Here is a 15,630-nt window from a genome sequence, read left to right as displayed (position 1 = left end):
GTCTTGACACTGATCATCAACCCTGGGGCGGGGCATCTGGAGTGTGAGGGCAGTGTGGACAGCATGGATTAGGGTGTTAGGAATGTTCATTCCACTAGAGCTGGAGACACATAAAGAGGGAAAACCTTCTACACTGTATTCCTAGGCTGATTTCTGTACCCAGAGACCCAGGTCCAGTCTGGACTTGGCATTATTATGAAACATGAGCACACAGATGGAGGAGGCCAGGGCAAGGCCAAGATGGCAGGTACTGGGACACACGGCTGGAAAGTATGCAAAAATATTTAGTCTAGCTGGCCCGTATGGAAGACACATAATCCATGTTTTATTTACAAGCTGTTAGCCTACGTTGGGCAGGTTTGGAGCTGTTCTAACTCACATCCCAGCCATATGTCCCTCGTTTCTTGCTGTTTCTCCTGTCCACATGCTCAGGGCTCATCTCCTCTTGTGACGGTGGCTTCCCTCTCTCCCTGTTTTTCTTCTTCTCCACTCTCCTTGCAACCCTCCAGCCAAGTAGCTGAAGACCCACCTACTACCTAATCACAGGCTTTAGCCTTCTCCTGGCCAATTAACATGGCGAGCAAGGCGATGGTGTACGTAAGGATCTCTAAGGGAGCAACCAGAACCTGGGGGCCCAGTATTTAGTATCTAAATACAGAGCTGCACCATGTCAACTCCAACAAAGTAGGCAGGGAAATAGGTCAGGCCAGCAGTTGGTTAGAATACATCAGAATCTACCCAGCTTAGTGTCTGAAGCTTTCAATAAATATAACAGGTCTTTGTGTTATTGTTTAGAGCAAGGGCGGTTGTAGAAAGCCATCCTTTTACATTTGGAACCCAATGTGTTAGGCACAGAATCCAAGCATGACAGACCCAAGCTTAAAGCAGGAGTAAGGTTTGACACAGGAGCCAAATCAAAAAGGCAGACACAAAACCCACCAATTTGGGTGCCAGAAGCGCCTCTCCCCGTGGGCTGGAGAGCTGACGTAGAACAGAGAGCAAGAGGTCTAAACTGAACATCAAATGCCGGAAAAACAACAACAAACAGAAAAAACCCAAGCACAGATGAACTTCTGATCAGGTAAAAATTTTCTGATTTCATGCTGAAGAAAGAGACTGGGTATAAAAAATTATAGACAGACATAATAGCTTGAAATAAATAAGGAGAGAATCAAGTAAAATTAAAAAGAATAAGACGCAGAAGGATGAAAGCAACAGTGGAACAATGTCTGGACTCTGTTTAAGGCTATTTTAGAAACAGAATCAGGGGATGGGATAATATTTGAAATGTAAATACATAAAATATCCAATAAGAAAAAAAAACTGAAGATGAAAGACTGATAACTGAAGTTGGCTCATACTTATAGGTCGATGTACATCTAAAGCAATGTGATGATGTAAAGTAAAAAGTAATAAAGTTCTGTGCCATAAAAACTGACGATCATTTGCTTAGGAATTTTATTTACCCTAAGTACTTCTACGCTCTTGGTGAATTTCAGTGTGGACAGCAATGGCCTGCACCCTGACATTTCTCGAGTGTACCGAGCACTATGAATAAGGCCCAAGCTATGGTCCCTCCTCGCCCTCCTTCCGGCTAGCTGCCTCCCTTTTCCCCTCGAACGTTCCTGTCGCTTTCTCTCTGTGTGCATGCTATGAGCAACAGACGGGAGAAGCCATGCAGCGTCTTTCTGATTTTGGTTTTCCGTAATCTGATAATCTCATCCATTTCCTGGAAGTAACAGCATTCTTCATTGCGGAATAAAATCCTATTGCAGAAATAGATCCTAATATAAATTCATTTATCCATCCACCCATCAGTGAACTCCTGAGCCGATACCGTAGCTTGACTGTGTGGACAGGATTGGGCAGCGCCATGATTAACATGGATGGCCAACTGTACTCAGTGTGCAGTTACCCAGGGCCGCTAGCCGGGTTATCCGGCAGTTCTCTTTTTAGTTCATCACGGACCCTCATACTCACGTCCCTAGCAGCTGCCTTGGTTTCATGCTCTCCCGCTGACTGGGAGCTCCTGTTCATACAGACTACCAAGCGCTTGCCCGTTTGCTTCTTAAACAACAGCTACTCCGAAAAGGTTGAAGCCAAATCTCCACGCAGCTGTGATTTCCATCTCCTGGACTCGGAAGCTGGACATTTTCTCTTCATGTATTTACAGGCCGTCTGTACTCTATATTCCCAGAAATGCCTCAGCATTTTATTTGCTCAGTTAAATGACTGATGGCTTAGCTTTGTGGGGATTTAGTTTTCTGAGTTCTTTGCATAGACATTAGTTGTCGGGGGCGGTGACGCAGACCAAAGCTTTCACCTGTTCTACAGTTCGCATCTTCTCTGCTGCTTCCTTTGATGTGCAGAGGCCTTTTAATTTCAAGTAAATTAAATCTCCTTTACTGATTCTTCTCTCACTTCAAGTCACTGAAATGATGACAATGCATTTGCCTTCCTAAGAATGCGGCTTATGGTAGATTTCCTTTGCTTCTTGTTTGTTGGTTACCTTCCTTTAGACAGCTAATACTCTTAAATTTTCGAACTCGTGGGGAGCTGTGTCACCACCCTGAAGTCACTGTTCGGATGCATTATTCCTGTAATTAAGAAACATGAGATCATAGTGGAGGATAGAATCCACACATGAGGCTGGCACCATCTGTTCAAGTTTATTGGACAGTCACAAGTTATACATTGGAAACAAAGCAGAACATGGCGCCTGCTTTTACCAACTCAAAACAAGTTAGCAAAGGACAGATTTCAGAAGAGACACATTTTAGGTCTCACCCAATGTGGGCGATCACGAGAGAAGCAAAGAAAATTATCTTCCATGTTACTTAGAAAGCAAAGTCATTTGGTGCACACAACTCCCAAGTTACCTTAAGATACTCAAAGTGTTTTAAAACTGGTGAGGAACAGTTTCATCTTCCACCTAAAATAAAATGCGGAGTGGATGGTTCAGAAGTAAAAAAACAAAACAGAAAAGCAAAAAACAGAAAAACTTTACCTCTATATCTACACTTACAACAGAATTGTTCTTTTCTGCTAACAAAAAATACTAATACATCCCTGCTCGGATTAAGCATACTAAACTAATAGTGGTGTACATTTAAGTTCCGTTACATTGTTATATTGCACTTGAGAACAGTAACAACAGAATCCAAAGATCCAGTCCCTCATGGACTGTCCATGGAAGTCCATGACACACAGGAAATCACAGAGAATGCCAGTGTATACCGCAGGTGACACATCCACAGGTTCATGGTTCAAATAAAAGGAGTGAGTTCAAAGAAACCTTTTACAGGTCACTAGACACTGAGCAATTTTATTTGCCTTATTAGATCCTCATACATTTTTGTCATTTCCCCTAATCACCAAATTAAATGTACAAGCCACCCACAAGTAAGAACAAGGTGACATTAAGACAGGCAACAGCCACACACAGAAACGATAGAACAACTTACTCTCCTTTTCCGTGAGGCTCTCCCAGCATTCTCCCACACGGGGATAGACGCCACCTTAGTTGTCTGTTGCCCTACAAGAACCAGCTGCTCTACATGTAATACTCCACTGAATCCCTTCCTAAGGGTCAGACTCGCTACAGAAGTTCTCACTGTTCTCGTAAGGTAGCAGCGAAACCCTTGTCTGCTCTCAGTGATTTTCCTCATTATATAAATAATGTTGTATTCATGAGGATTAATTATTAACAAGTACTTTTATAATACAGGTAGATTTGAAACAATAATGGTTAGACCTTTCTAGTCATTCAGAAAAATAATCAGGATTATGGGGGATAATGAAACATGGGGGAGGGAGTAACCCTCACACAAATGTTTTAAAGTATCAACTCTGAAATAAATATCTATATGAAATCAGTATCAGTGTTAATATTCCTCGTGTGTGTCAAATGTCCTCTGGATCAAGCAATTTCCTTAATTAAACTAGCTTATGAAAATTTTATATTTGGAAATAAATTTTAATTCTCGGTAAATAACAGGTATGAATCTAAAATAATCTTTTGCTAATCTGTTAACTATATGACCTTGCTGTTATAGGATAAAGAGAATCTCAACATGTTTTCAGAGTTATTATCCAAATTACAGTTCCTAATTTTACAGAGATGCAAATTTATATTTTTTAAAAGAAAATCCATACTATTGTTGAAATGTACACATCATGATAACTTCCAGTTACATCTTTCAGTCCCTAACAGAAAGTTACTCCTCGACACAGAAGTCATAATAATGACATAATAACAATAACGAACTGTAAAACCCAATACTGATCCTACTGCCAAAGAATGAATTTCACTGATTTTCAGAAATGGCAGCTATTATGTCAAAAGACAAAGACGGTAAAAGTTTGTATAGGTCAACTTAGTGACTGTGTGGTGGTCCTACGTGCCCAGGCGACGCTTAGCCCTAAGACAAAAATATTTCTTAAATTTATTGGTTTAAAAAAATTATTATTGCATATATGATTATGATCTTTCAAGCCAAAACTAATTAATTTAAAATTTCATTAAAGCTAAATATAGGGTCCTGTCTACATTCTAATTTTTATGCACATAAATGTGCTTCAAGGTATGAAAATATGTTCTCCAAATTGGCTCATCCATATGCACATGGGACTAATGTAAGATATGGTGAGACAAACCTTAATTATTTTTAAAGTGTAGAAAAATATTCAATTATTTAACAGAAATATTTTGCATTGCTTAATGAGGACAGCAGCTCTAAAAGCTATTAAACTTCTCAGCTTCCAATGCATAACATGATGTAATTGCACAGAAATAGCTCGAGTTGATAGTTATCCCGGGGCCTTGAGGAACGGGGAATAAATCACCGCCACTTAAGACCCTACAGTGCTTCCTCCGCTGCCTCTGTTAAAACCCCAGAGAAGGAATTTGAACTAAACAATGTAAGACAGCTTTAGAAGGTTTCAGTAACAAGGACTGCTTACAAAAACACCTTCTTTAGCATTTATCCTGACAGCAGAGGCAGGTTTTATATATTGCCTTGCTTAACCTAAGATACTGCTCACGCCATCTGGAGAAATGAACCGATGAGCTAGCTTTGGAGTGTTGGTCCCAGGCATTTCCCATGGGGTGGGGGCAGGAAACCCAGGTTCCTATAGGCTATGCAGACAGTCTTGAGCCATTCTCTGTTTTGGAAGGGGAAGGAACATCTAAAGGCAGGAGGAAAATAAATTACTACCAATTAAAAGCTCTGGTCATCAAGGAACGGATTTTTGATGAACAATTGGAGTAGAGACACCTACAGGACATCTCTCGAGCTTTTATACATTATACATTGGGCAGCCAAACAAAGGAAACAGATATACTTTAGAAACAACTTCCAACTCGTACAGCTTCTAACATCATCATCTGAGACCACACTATTACATAATGGGTATTTTTTAATTATAAAATTTTCTGCATGAAATGACTCAAAGGATTTGATATAGAATTTAAATTACAAAAGTTAAAAATACAATAAAATACAATGCCGACCACACATAAATAAAAACCTAATTTTCATATAAAAATACTGTACCGCTGTCAATACAGGAAACTAGTTTTTCCTCCCAGTGTGGAGGACTAACCCAGGGAGTTGCACGTGCTTCGACGTGAGCTGGAGTCACAGGAAAGAATTTTGATGGCATCATGTTCCTTAAATGTCCTACTGTATAAATGATATTAAAATCTAAGTCCATGCATTTGCAAAGTCTTCAGTAGCTTATGAACTCAACTGTAGTGTAATGTGTACCTGTTCTAAGTACCTGTGCAAACCTACTGATGCTAAGGTCTACGTTTGAACTGCTTTAAAATCATAACTGCCTAAGGTAACATCGAAGAGAGAAGCCCCACATAGTAAATGAGAAACAACTATATAAAACGTGGTAACTCGGGTGCTGTCTGTCCTATGTACACCGAACAAAGATGATCATTTCAAATCCCACCACTTAACTGCCTAAAAACACGTCAGTGTATGCAAAGTAAATGCGATCTGAACTTATTTATAAAGAGACGTCGACAAACATCCATTTCAGTTTTGTGGGTAAACTGAGGCTTCTGGGTGCCCTCAGCAATACAGTCCCGGGATTTTATTCTTCAGGAGAGACATTTGAATCTACCATCACGGTGTTGCATTGGAGGGTGCAGAAGGGCCACAGCTTAAGAAGCACAGTTAGGTTTCAGAGTTTCCTTCCCCATTCTCGTGAGGCTGAAGCTGTTCTCTTTCTTGCTCTTCTTGAGGTGGTCGGACACGTTTGAAAAAGCCCATCTGCCAGTTAGGAAAAAAAAGCATAGTTCTCGGTAAGCGATAGAACACTAAAAATACGCCTGACTCTTATCGCCTCCAAAGTTCAGATGGCGTTTGTGTTCAGTGCCCCATCCCGGAATGAGCCCTTCTCTCTAGGCAGCAGCCTGTGCCTCCTTTTCTCGACCTGCTTCATCCTTGGTCCATTTTTCTCCTAGTCTATCCCCCTCCCCCATCCATCACCCATTCCTTACCCTGTACATTACAAAGACCAACACAGCCAGAAGCAGCAGCCCTGCAAGAACTGCCAAGATGACGACCCACACAGGCACCGGCATGGGCGCTGGCTGAATGCCCCAGGTGATGTTAGTGGTGACCTGTCGGAAAAAACAGTCTTAAATACCTTGTTAGCCTAGTCAGCGAGTGCATGACTCACTTTTCAATAATTAATGTAGTGGTAGTCACATCATGGTTCTTTTGTCATACAATAATGTAGTGAGTGCACGTTAGGCATCTGTAGCACATGTACACACACACACACACACACACAGACACGCACATACACAAAGCATGTTTGCTTATTGTAGTTGATTTTCAACCTTCTAACTGTGGGGAGAAAGTAGCCGCAAAGCATCCCCTGAGAAATCTGATATACAGTTAAAACCCTGCTACACAGCACCCAGTGCTAACGGAAAAGGACAGTTCTACTCAGTCCTGAGTACGGGAGAAAAGAAACACCATGGACAGGAGCCTAGGTCAGGAGATGACTCGTCAGCTCACTTGTCACTCTTGTCACTACACCTGATGTTGCAGGTCCAACCCTCAGGCCCCAGAATCAATTCTGAGAACTGTCCTCTGATCTCCACAAGAACACTGACATGTGCCCCTCCACAGCAACAACAAATGTGACTTAAAGAAAGAAAATGCTTTTGATTCTAAAACACACAATCCTCTCAAATAACACACATTTTCACTCACTACAGTTAAACTTCCATTAAAACAACTAAGGTGCTCGCACTGCCTTTACCCACTTTCTGAAGCCAGCGACTTACCAGTGTAGAGTTGAAGAGATCCTCGATCGGAAGGTTCTTGTAAGGGAATTCTATGATATTAAACGAAGCAGAGGACTTCAGGGAATAGGAGTGGTTCTGGTTCTCCTTCTGCACAGAAGTAACAGGGATGGTTTCTTAGGTAGCAAGCCTTATCATTCCTTTAAAGAATGTATAAATCTGTCGGCTTACGTTCATGAACGTCTCGGTCCACAGCAGGGATTTCACGTACAGGATGGCGCTCTTCCCCCTGTCCAGCCGGCCAACCTGACAGGTGATCTGCAGGCACTGAGCGACTCCACAGCCCTGCGGGAACAGACCATTGCCTTACAAAGGAAGAACACACCGTCGTTTGCAACATTTGAACATTGAGCATTCTTACGTGAGGGCCCAAGAGAAACCCTATAGATTCTTCTGTCTTCTAGGCATAGTACTTAACAAACGGGACAGTAGTTAATTCTGTGCTTTGTTGTCATCATCATCATCATCATCATCATCATCATCATCATCATCATCATTATTATTGTCATCATAATATATTACATCCAATGCTATTTTCCCTCCCCCCCACACTCTCAGTCCTCCCCTCCATCTCCCCTCTCCCCATCATCCACTCCTTCTCTGTTTCCCTTCAGAAAATAACAGGTTTCTTTTGTTTCTTTCTTTGTAGGTTTGAAACAGGGTCTTGCCACATAGCCTTGGCTGTCCTAGAACTTACTATGTAGACTAGGTTGGCCTCAATCACACAAAGATCTGCCTACCCATAACTGCCTATACTGCCCAGTGCTGGGATTAAAGGCATATGCCAACACATCTGGCAAAAGCATTGTCTTACGGTATATATTGTTCTAGGAACATAAAATCTGTAATACTGAAAAGTTCATTTTTATGACAACAACTAAATATATTCTGGGCAAACCCTGAACGTGGTCATTTTAAGACAATAACGCTGTAGAAAAGCAAAGAAAGCAGTGAATCTTTAATTATTATTCTGTGTGAGACCTGTAGAAAGAAAATCACACGCTGATGACACCTGCCATAATTAGTGTTTTCATCAGGAACTGGAAGGTTGGCAGCTAAGGGAGACAAACATCTACCACCTTCCACGTGCTGGTCACATTTCATTGCGTCACGTTCATGAGCCTCAGAGTATGCTGTCCAGTTAAGGGGGCCAGCAGCCAAAGAACAAGAAGAAAAGTGAACTCCGTCCACCTGATAAAGAGCATCCTTGACAGAAGCCAATTGTACACTTAACAGAAGACCACAAACGAGGCAAAGGCGTCTAAACATGCTGTTCCTAGTCAACTGCACAGCTCTAGCTACTGTGATTCAGCAGCACACTGATAATAAACAGATGAAGCAAAGCCACCTCCCTGTAGATAAAAAGATATTATGTATCAAAAAACAAAACAAAACAACAACAAAAACCAAGCAAGCTACACTAAAACTAATAAAGACCTAATAAACAAGTAAAAATACAACTACAGAGCACAGATGATGGAGGGTAAACAAGTTCAACATACAGATATGACCTGTCCATTGTACACTAGCAACAAGAGCAAAAAGAACAACATTAAAAAAAAAAAAGCAAGAATAACCACAAGCACAAAGCTAGTACACTGAAAACTAAAGGCTAGGCAAGTGTAAGGAGCTGAGTTCTGAGTCTCAGCACCCACAGAATGAAAGGGAGGCATAGAAATATGGGCCAGCAATCCCACTGCTAGGAAGGAAGAAACCAGAGAGCCAGGAGAATCCCTAGGGCTTGCTAGCCAGGTAGCCTAGCCAATCAGTGAGCTCCAGGTTCAATGAGAGACCTTGTCTCTGAAGAATGCACTAGAAGAAAAACTTCAGTCTGAAGACATTAACTAGACACAGGAAGCTAGGAATTGATCTAATGTAAGATCCAGCTATACCATTCTTAGGCATACACCCAAGGGCTCTACATCATACTACAGAGACAAACGTGGAGAAAGAAATGAGAGAAAATAATACCGTTCCCAATAGTCACAAAAAATATGAAATACCTTGGTGTGAATCTAACTAAGCAAGTGAAGGACCTGTATGACAAGAACTTCAAACCTCTAAAGAAAGAAATCGAGGAAGATCTCAGAAAATGAAAAGATCTCCCATGCTCATAGATTGGAAGGATCAACATTTTTAAAATGGCCATCTTACCAAAAGCAATCTACAGATTCAATGCAATTCCCATCAAAATTCCAACCCAGTTCTTCATAGAGTTGGAAAAAGCAATGTGCAACTTCATCTGAAATAACAAAAGACCTAGAATAGCAAAATCCATCCTCAACAACAAGAAAACATCTGTGGGAATCACTATCCCTGACCTCAAGCTATATTACAAGGCAATTGTGCTGAAAACTGCATGGTACTGGTACAGAAATAGGCACGTGGATCAATGGAATAAAATAGAAGATCCAGAAATGAGCCCTCACATATATGGCCACCTGATTTTTGACAAAGGAGCTGTAAACATTCAATGGAAAAAGGACAGCCTATTCAACAAATGGTGCTGGTCCAACTGGCACTCAGCATGCAAAAGAATGAAAATAGACCCTTTCTTATCTCCCTGTACAAAGCTCAAGTGTAAGTGGATCAAAGATCTCCACATTAAACCAGACACACTGAAACTATTAGATGAGAAAGTAGGGAAAACCTTAGAACACATAGGCACAGGAGAAAATTTTCTGAACAAAACACCAATGGCTCAAGCTCTAAGGTCAAAGATTAACAAATGGGACTTAATGAGATTGCAAAGTTTCTGTAAAGCTAAGGACATTGTCAAGAAAACAAAATGGCAACCAACAGAGTGGGGAAGATCTTTACCAACCCCACATCAGATAGAGGCCTAATATCCAAGGTATACAAAGAACTCAAAAAGCTAGACACCAGAGAATCAAACAACCCTATTAAAAATGGGGTACAGAGCTAAACAAAAAGTTCTCAATTGAGGAATATCGAATGGCTGAGAAGCATCTGAGGAAGTGCTCGACATCCTTAGCCATCAGGGAAATGCAAATCAAAATAACCCTGAGATTCCACCTCACACCAGTCAGATTGGCCAAGATCAAAAGTCAGATGACAGCAGGTGCTGGCAAAGATGTGGAGAAAGAGGAACACTTCTCCACTGTTGGTGGGGTTGTAAACTGGTACAACCACTCTGGAAATCAGTTTGGCGATTCCTCAGAAAATTAGACATAGTACTACCTGAAGATCCAGTTATTCCACTTCTGGGCATTTACCCCAGAGATGCTCCAACATACAACAAAGATACATGCACCACAATGTTCATAGCAGCCCTATTTATTTATAATAGCCAGAAGCTGGAAATAACCCAGATGTCCTTCAGTAGATGAATGGATACAAAAATTGTGGTACATTTACACAATTGAGTACTACTCAGCTATGAGAAACAATGACTTTATGAAATTCTTAAGAAAATGGATTCATCTAGAGAATATCATCCTGAGTGAGATAACCCAATCACAAAAGAAAAGATATAATATGCAGTCACTGATAATTGGATACTAACCCCAGAAAGCTCTGAAGAACCCAGAAACAACTCACAGACTGTGTGAAGTTCAAGAAAAAAGGAAAAAAAGAAAAGAAAAGAAAAAACCATTATGCTCAATCCTTACACACCAAGAAAACTTTGACTAATTCCAGGTTACATCCTGTTTTACATGTACTTTATGTTCACTGTAACTAGTAAGATCTTAATGCACACTATCAAACCTTTGGAAAAAAAAACAAACACTGACAAAAAGGTATTCGTATACTTTTATGCAAAAATGCTTAAAATCTGTACATTTATCTTTGTTTTTTAAAATAAAGTTGTTCAAAATAATTAGGTTTAAGACCCACTCCATAAGATGGAACCCACAATAACATGACAAAATAAAGAATAAAAGACTAAAGAATAAGAGAGTAATAAAAGAATAAAAAGACTCCTGATAGCATACAGTTGTACCCATCAATACCTTTTATGAATATTTTATTTGTAGTTATGTGTGCCTGTGTAGGGGCATATGAACATGGATGCAAATGTCCTGTGGAACCTGAAGTGCTGGTCCCTCTGGTGCTGTGGTTACTTTGTAAGTGGCCTGCTGTGGGTGCTGGGAAACCAAACTCACGTTCATCTTTCCAGTTGCAGTGGTTTTTCTGTAGCAACCTGCCAGGGACCTACACATCAAAGAATTCCTACAGGTTGTGTGGTAAACAGAAACCAGAGGAGATAAGGGCATAAAGTCGGAGGCCAAGGTTGGCAAAAGTCGGCAGAAGGTGGTGCGGGTCACACTGGGAAGGAACGGAGTTGGCACCAGTTGGTTAGAACGAGGAGGTGTTTTACAAAGTCAACAGGGACAGAGGTTTCTGAAATGCAGGATGTAGGAGCTGAGAGACAAGAGGAAGGATGTCTACAGAGAACGTGGTTTGCATTCAGTACATGGTGGATCTGTGTGGAAAGACAAACACTGGGGAAACTCCATGGCGTACTTTCAGGTTTGATATTTTCTGATAGAATTTAAGAGAAATTCTAATCTGCAGCAATTAAGGAGCCTGAAGGTCTGTGTAGGGGATGAAAAGCTAGACTGAGGGGAGTAGGACGGCAGATGGAGAACCAGAAGAGAATAATGCCTTGGTGTGGTGATGGGTCAGTGTTTGAACAAGAGCCTGCGACCCCGGGACTCAGTTATGTAAAAACAGTGGGTGTGGGCTAGCAAAATGGCTTCCCTGGGAAGATGGCTTCGCAGGTGAAGGTTCCCACTGTCAAGCTTGCAGACCAACATGTTAGAGGAAAAGAAATCACTCCCACAAGTTGTCCCTCTGACCCTTACAGGCAAACCATAGCATGTATGTGCCCCAAGCAAAGAAAAACAATCGTGTCATTAAATAAAAAGCAGTGACTGCCAACAATGCATTTCTATCCAACGGTACAGACACCGAGGAACCCGGACACAGTTAAAGTTTATCTTTGGACCAACTACTCCCTTCATACGTTTTCATCAACTGGGCCTCCAGGTTTCCCTGCAAAATGCCACTGAAGCATCAAAGAGAAAGATGAGGTCCAGCTGGGTGAGCAGTCGAGGCAGGCAGGAGTCAAGGTGCTTTTATTAAGCAGTGTATGGAATGGATCCGCTGAGAAGTGTCCTTAGTGTAAGAAGGAAGGAGACCAGGAGGACCGAAGATCTTTGAGGCGGGGCTGCTGAGATGTTTGTCCAGCGCCCTGTGATCGCATATTTTTAGAGGCTTATTCTTTGCATACCTGAGATGGCACTTACCAAAGTGTGAACATCTCCCTCGGCGAGGGTGAGATCCCGCTTGGTGAAGAGATGGTTTCTTTCTCCTTGTTCAGCTGCTGTGTCATTCCTTTCGGGCGTCTGTAAGGACGAGACACGGATCACACTGTGAAACGGTGGCTGGATGGTATCAGAAAAACGTCCCACACTGACACCTGGACATTCGTACTTAAGACATGACTGTCATATTATCTGTGGAAATGTGGTATGAAAGAAGATTTACCACATAACACTGAGTGAACAGGAAAGGCAGAAAATGAAAGCAGCACCTGAATTCCCTACAAACGTTAGCTTTTCCTAACCACCGCTTCTCCCGGCCTCCCTGGTGCGGAAAGGATACGGATGCTGAAAGCGCATGAAGTTCCACCGCATGTCTAGGAGGAACGTCAGTTAGGAGGTCCCAGTCAGGTTTGTCTGGGGTTTTGGAAGTTATCACTATACAGACCAGACTAGTCTTGAACACAAAATGCAATCCCAGGTAACATCAAACTCCTTATGGGATTACAGGTATGGGCCATTGAGCCTGGAAAACTCCTTATGGGATTACAGGCATGGGCCATTGAGCCTGGCTTTTCTTTATAACTTTCCTTAGACTGTATATGATGCAATACTTTTTGGGTTTTTTTTTTTTTTTGGCTCGGTTTTTGAGACAGGGTCTCATTGGGTAGCCTTGGCTGTCCTGTAACTTGTAGACCAGGCTGTCCTCAAATTCAGAGGTCCACCTGCCTCTGCCTTTTGAATGCTGGAATTAAAGGCCTGCGCCATCACTGCCCAGTCTGATGTAATATTTTCAGGTAAATATATATTCTAGAACAAAGATCACTATCACCAGAAAAAACTCCTATAAAATAACACCTTCCTAGACTCTGTATGTTAGGTCGCAAGTAAAATAGTCTATCTTATTCTTTTAAAAACAAACATTCCAACAACAAAATAGGCCTAAATACAGTATTACACATGCAATAAACTGATATCATGGTGGGCCACGATGAAAAATATTTCCTGAGGTTTACTGAGCATTTATTCATAAACATAAGGTTCACAAGGATTTCACAGAGTCAGTTTTTACCTACTGCACTAATGGGCTAATCTTTAGTGTATCGGCTGTGAACTAAAATACTTTTTTTTTGCAGAGTTCATACGTCAAATCAGTTGCTTTTGTATTTCCTTCAAACGTCTAGAAAGAAGGAAAGCAAAGGTCATGGTGATGAAGAGCTACTGAAAGCAATCTACCTTAATTCTCCGAGGGTTGATTTCTGCATCTGCGGTGCAGTTCATTGGCCCGTCAATGTCGTAATGAAGGACGTAGAGCAGCGTGTTGTTGCTGTATTTGTAAGGCCACTGGAGATGGAGGATCGCCTTGCTGAATGAACTTGGACCATTGTTTCTCAGCTGAGAAGGAAAAGAAAACGTCAGCACCCTGGACAATAATTAGTTCTGCAACCCTTCCACAATGCGAGCACAAGAAATCCTATCAAAACCGGAATCTGGACAGCAGCCGTTGCTGCCGATCGACTTCAAATCTGACCACTGTACACACAGGTCAAACAGTGCTTATCTCTCAACAGAAAGATCGACTGAACGCTGACTTAACAGCCTTCGCACAGACAATAAAGCTATTACAGGCACTTCCAATTTTTAGTCAGAACTTCAAAAGGTCATGGGGCACACACAGGGCTATTTGTTTTACTCAGAGTTGATTTTGCATTCTTTAAACAAATATACTTACAAATAGTACTTCTGGTACATGCTTACTCTATGCGAACGCCAAGTAAAGATTATATAGCATTGGTTTTAAAAGAAGTTTAGCTGCTTTCTCCATTGACCCCTTCGGTAGCTTTCTATTCGGTCCCATGACTGCAAACCTCATAGATGTGCTGAACAACGGGCCCAACGTCTTCTTCGGTCTCAGGGTTTTCCTTGTACTCCCAATTTGGAATTGGAAGAAAGATATGATCTGGACTTGAAACTCTAGACAATGAGCAAAAAAAAAACCCCACCATGAATATCAAACAGTACAGTCTCTTCATGTTCCTAAATACTGTAAAGTCAGAGCAAATGAGAAGCAGCCCTAAGGGAAAGATTCAGAACGACCATGTTGGCACGCATCTGATGAACCAGGAAGCCACTGCCTTGAAGGTTCGATCCCCCCTACTGAAGACTGCTGTTACCATGCCTTTTCAAAAGCCCACCAGAAAGATGCTTGGGACTCTGCAGCGCACTCGGGCCTCATCTCTACAGCATCCACTGCCTTGGCCAAGCAGCACGAGCCGGGGTGGCTGCCTGCGGCAGGTCAGAGTGCAGCAGTCACCTTTCAGAGGCAAGAACAGCAACAACGAGACAGTCAGCTGCAGACTCACCCTCTTATCTCAACCGCAGCCAACACGGCGAGGTCCACCTTGTAAGACACAACCGGGCTTACATTGTCAAAAGAATTAGAGCTGAAAAATGAAGAAGGAAAAAGAAAGAAAGAAACAGGCTCAGGACTGAATCAGGCACATTAATCATCAAAGCTATGAAAGGGAAAACTCAGGGGAACTAAAACTGAACAATTCAGAGCAGAAAATAAACTGGAGCCCGACCGACCAACCAGTCATTTTAATTTCCATTAATTGAACTGAGGCCATACCGACCAACCAGTTAATTCAACGATGAAGAAAGTTTTTATTTCCTAATGTTTAATTGTATTTTATAAACTCAAATTGACAATGAAATCAGTGGTTTGTGAATTCTATAATGCGGGACGGAGAGGTGCTCGGTGGTTAACGTCACTGGCTGCTGCTCTAGCGGACAGGGGTTCCATTCCCAGCATCCACGTGGCGGTTACACATGGTAACTCCCAGCTTCCCAACTGTCTATAGCTCCTCCTCCAGAGGACCCCAATACCTTCACACAGACATACACACAGGCAAAACTCCAATATACGTCAAAAAACAATAAAAATAAATGTGTGAAAGATTCTATAATGCAGTAATGAAGGCTTAATCTACATTATTCCATCTCTGAAGA

The 15,630-nt window shown here is 41.7% G+C and overlaps 1 protein-coding gene across 2 annotated transcripts in view; it reads right to left on the bottom strand.

Annotated features, from left to right (window-relative positions):
- Window positions 1–2,654: 2,654 nt before the first annotated feature.
- ITGAV (integrin subunit alpha V) overlaps window positions 2,655–15,630 on the bottom strand; it is a 70,625-nt gene continuing 57,649 nt past the window's right edge. For both annotated transcript variants that reach the window (XM_080927561.1, XM_080927562.1), the window contains exons 23-30: window positions 14,982–15,062; window positions 14,487–14,592; window positions 13,855–14,013; window positions 12,604–12,702; window positions 7,502–7,615; window positions 7,313–7,420; window positions 6,515–6,637; window positions 2,655–6,284 (exon numbers count right to left, since the gene is read on the bottom strand). In XM_080927561.1, the coding sequence (XP_080783687.1) occupies window positions 6,189–6,284; window positions 6,515–6,637; window positions 7,313–7,420; window positions 7,502–7,615; window positions 12,604–12,702; window positions 13,855–14,013; window positions 14,487–14,592; window positions 14,982–15,062 (886 nt within the window). In that variant the 3' untranslated portion in view covers window positions 2,655–6,188. The remainder of the gene's footprint in view (window positions 6,285–6,514; window positions 6,638–7,312; window positions 7,421–7,501; window positions 7,616–12,603; window positions 12,703–13,854; window positions 14,014–14,486; window positions 14,593–14,981; window positions 15,063–15,630) is intronic.

This window comes from Micromys minutus (genome assembly GCF_963924665.1).
Source record: "Micromys minutus genome assembly, chromosome: 13".
In the NCBI taxonomy this organism is placed as follows: domain Eukaryota; kingdom Metazoa; phylum Chordata; class Mammalia; order Rodentia; family Muridae; genus Micromys; species Micromys minutus.
This window is presented reverse-complemented; position numbering and strand designations above follow the sequence as displayed.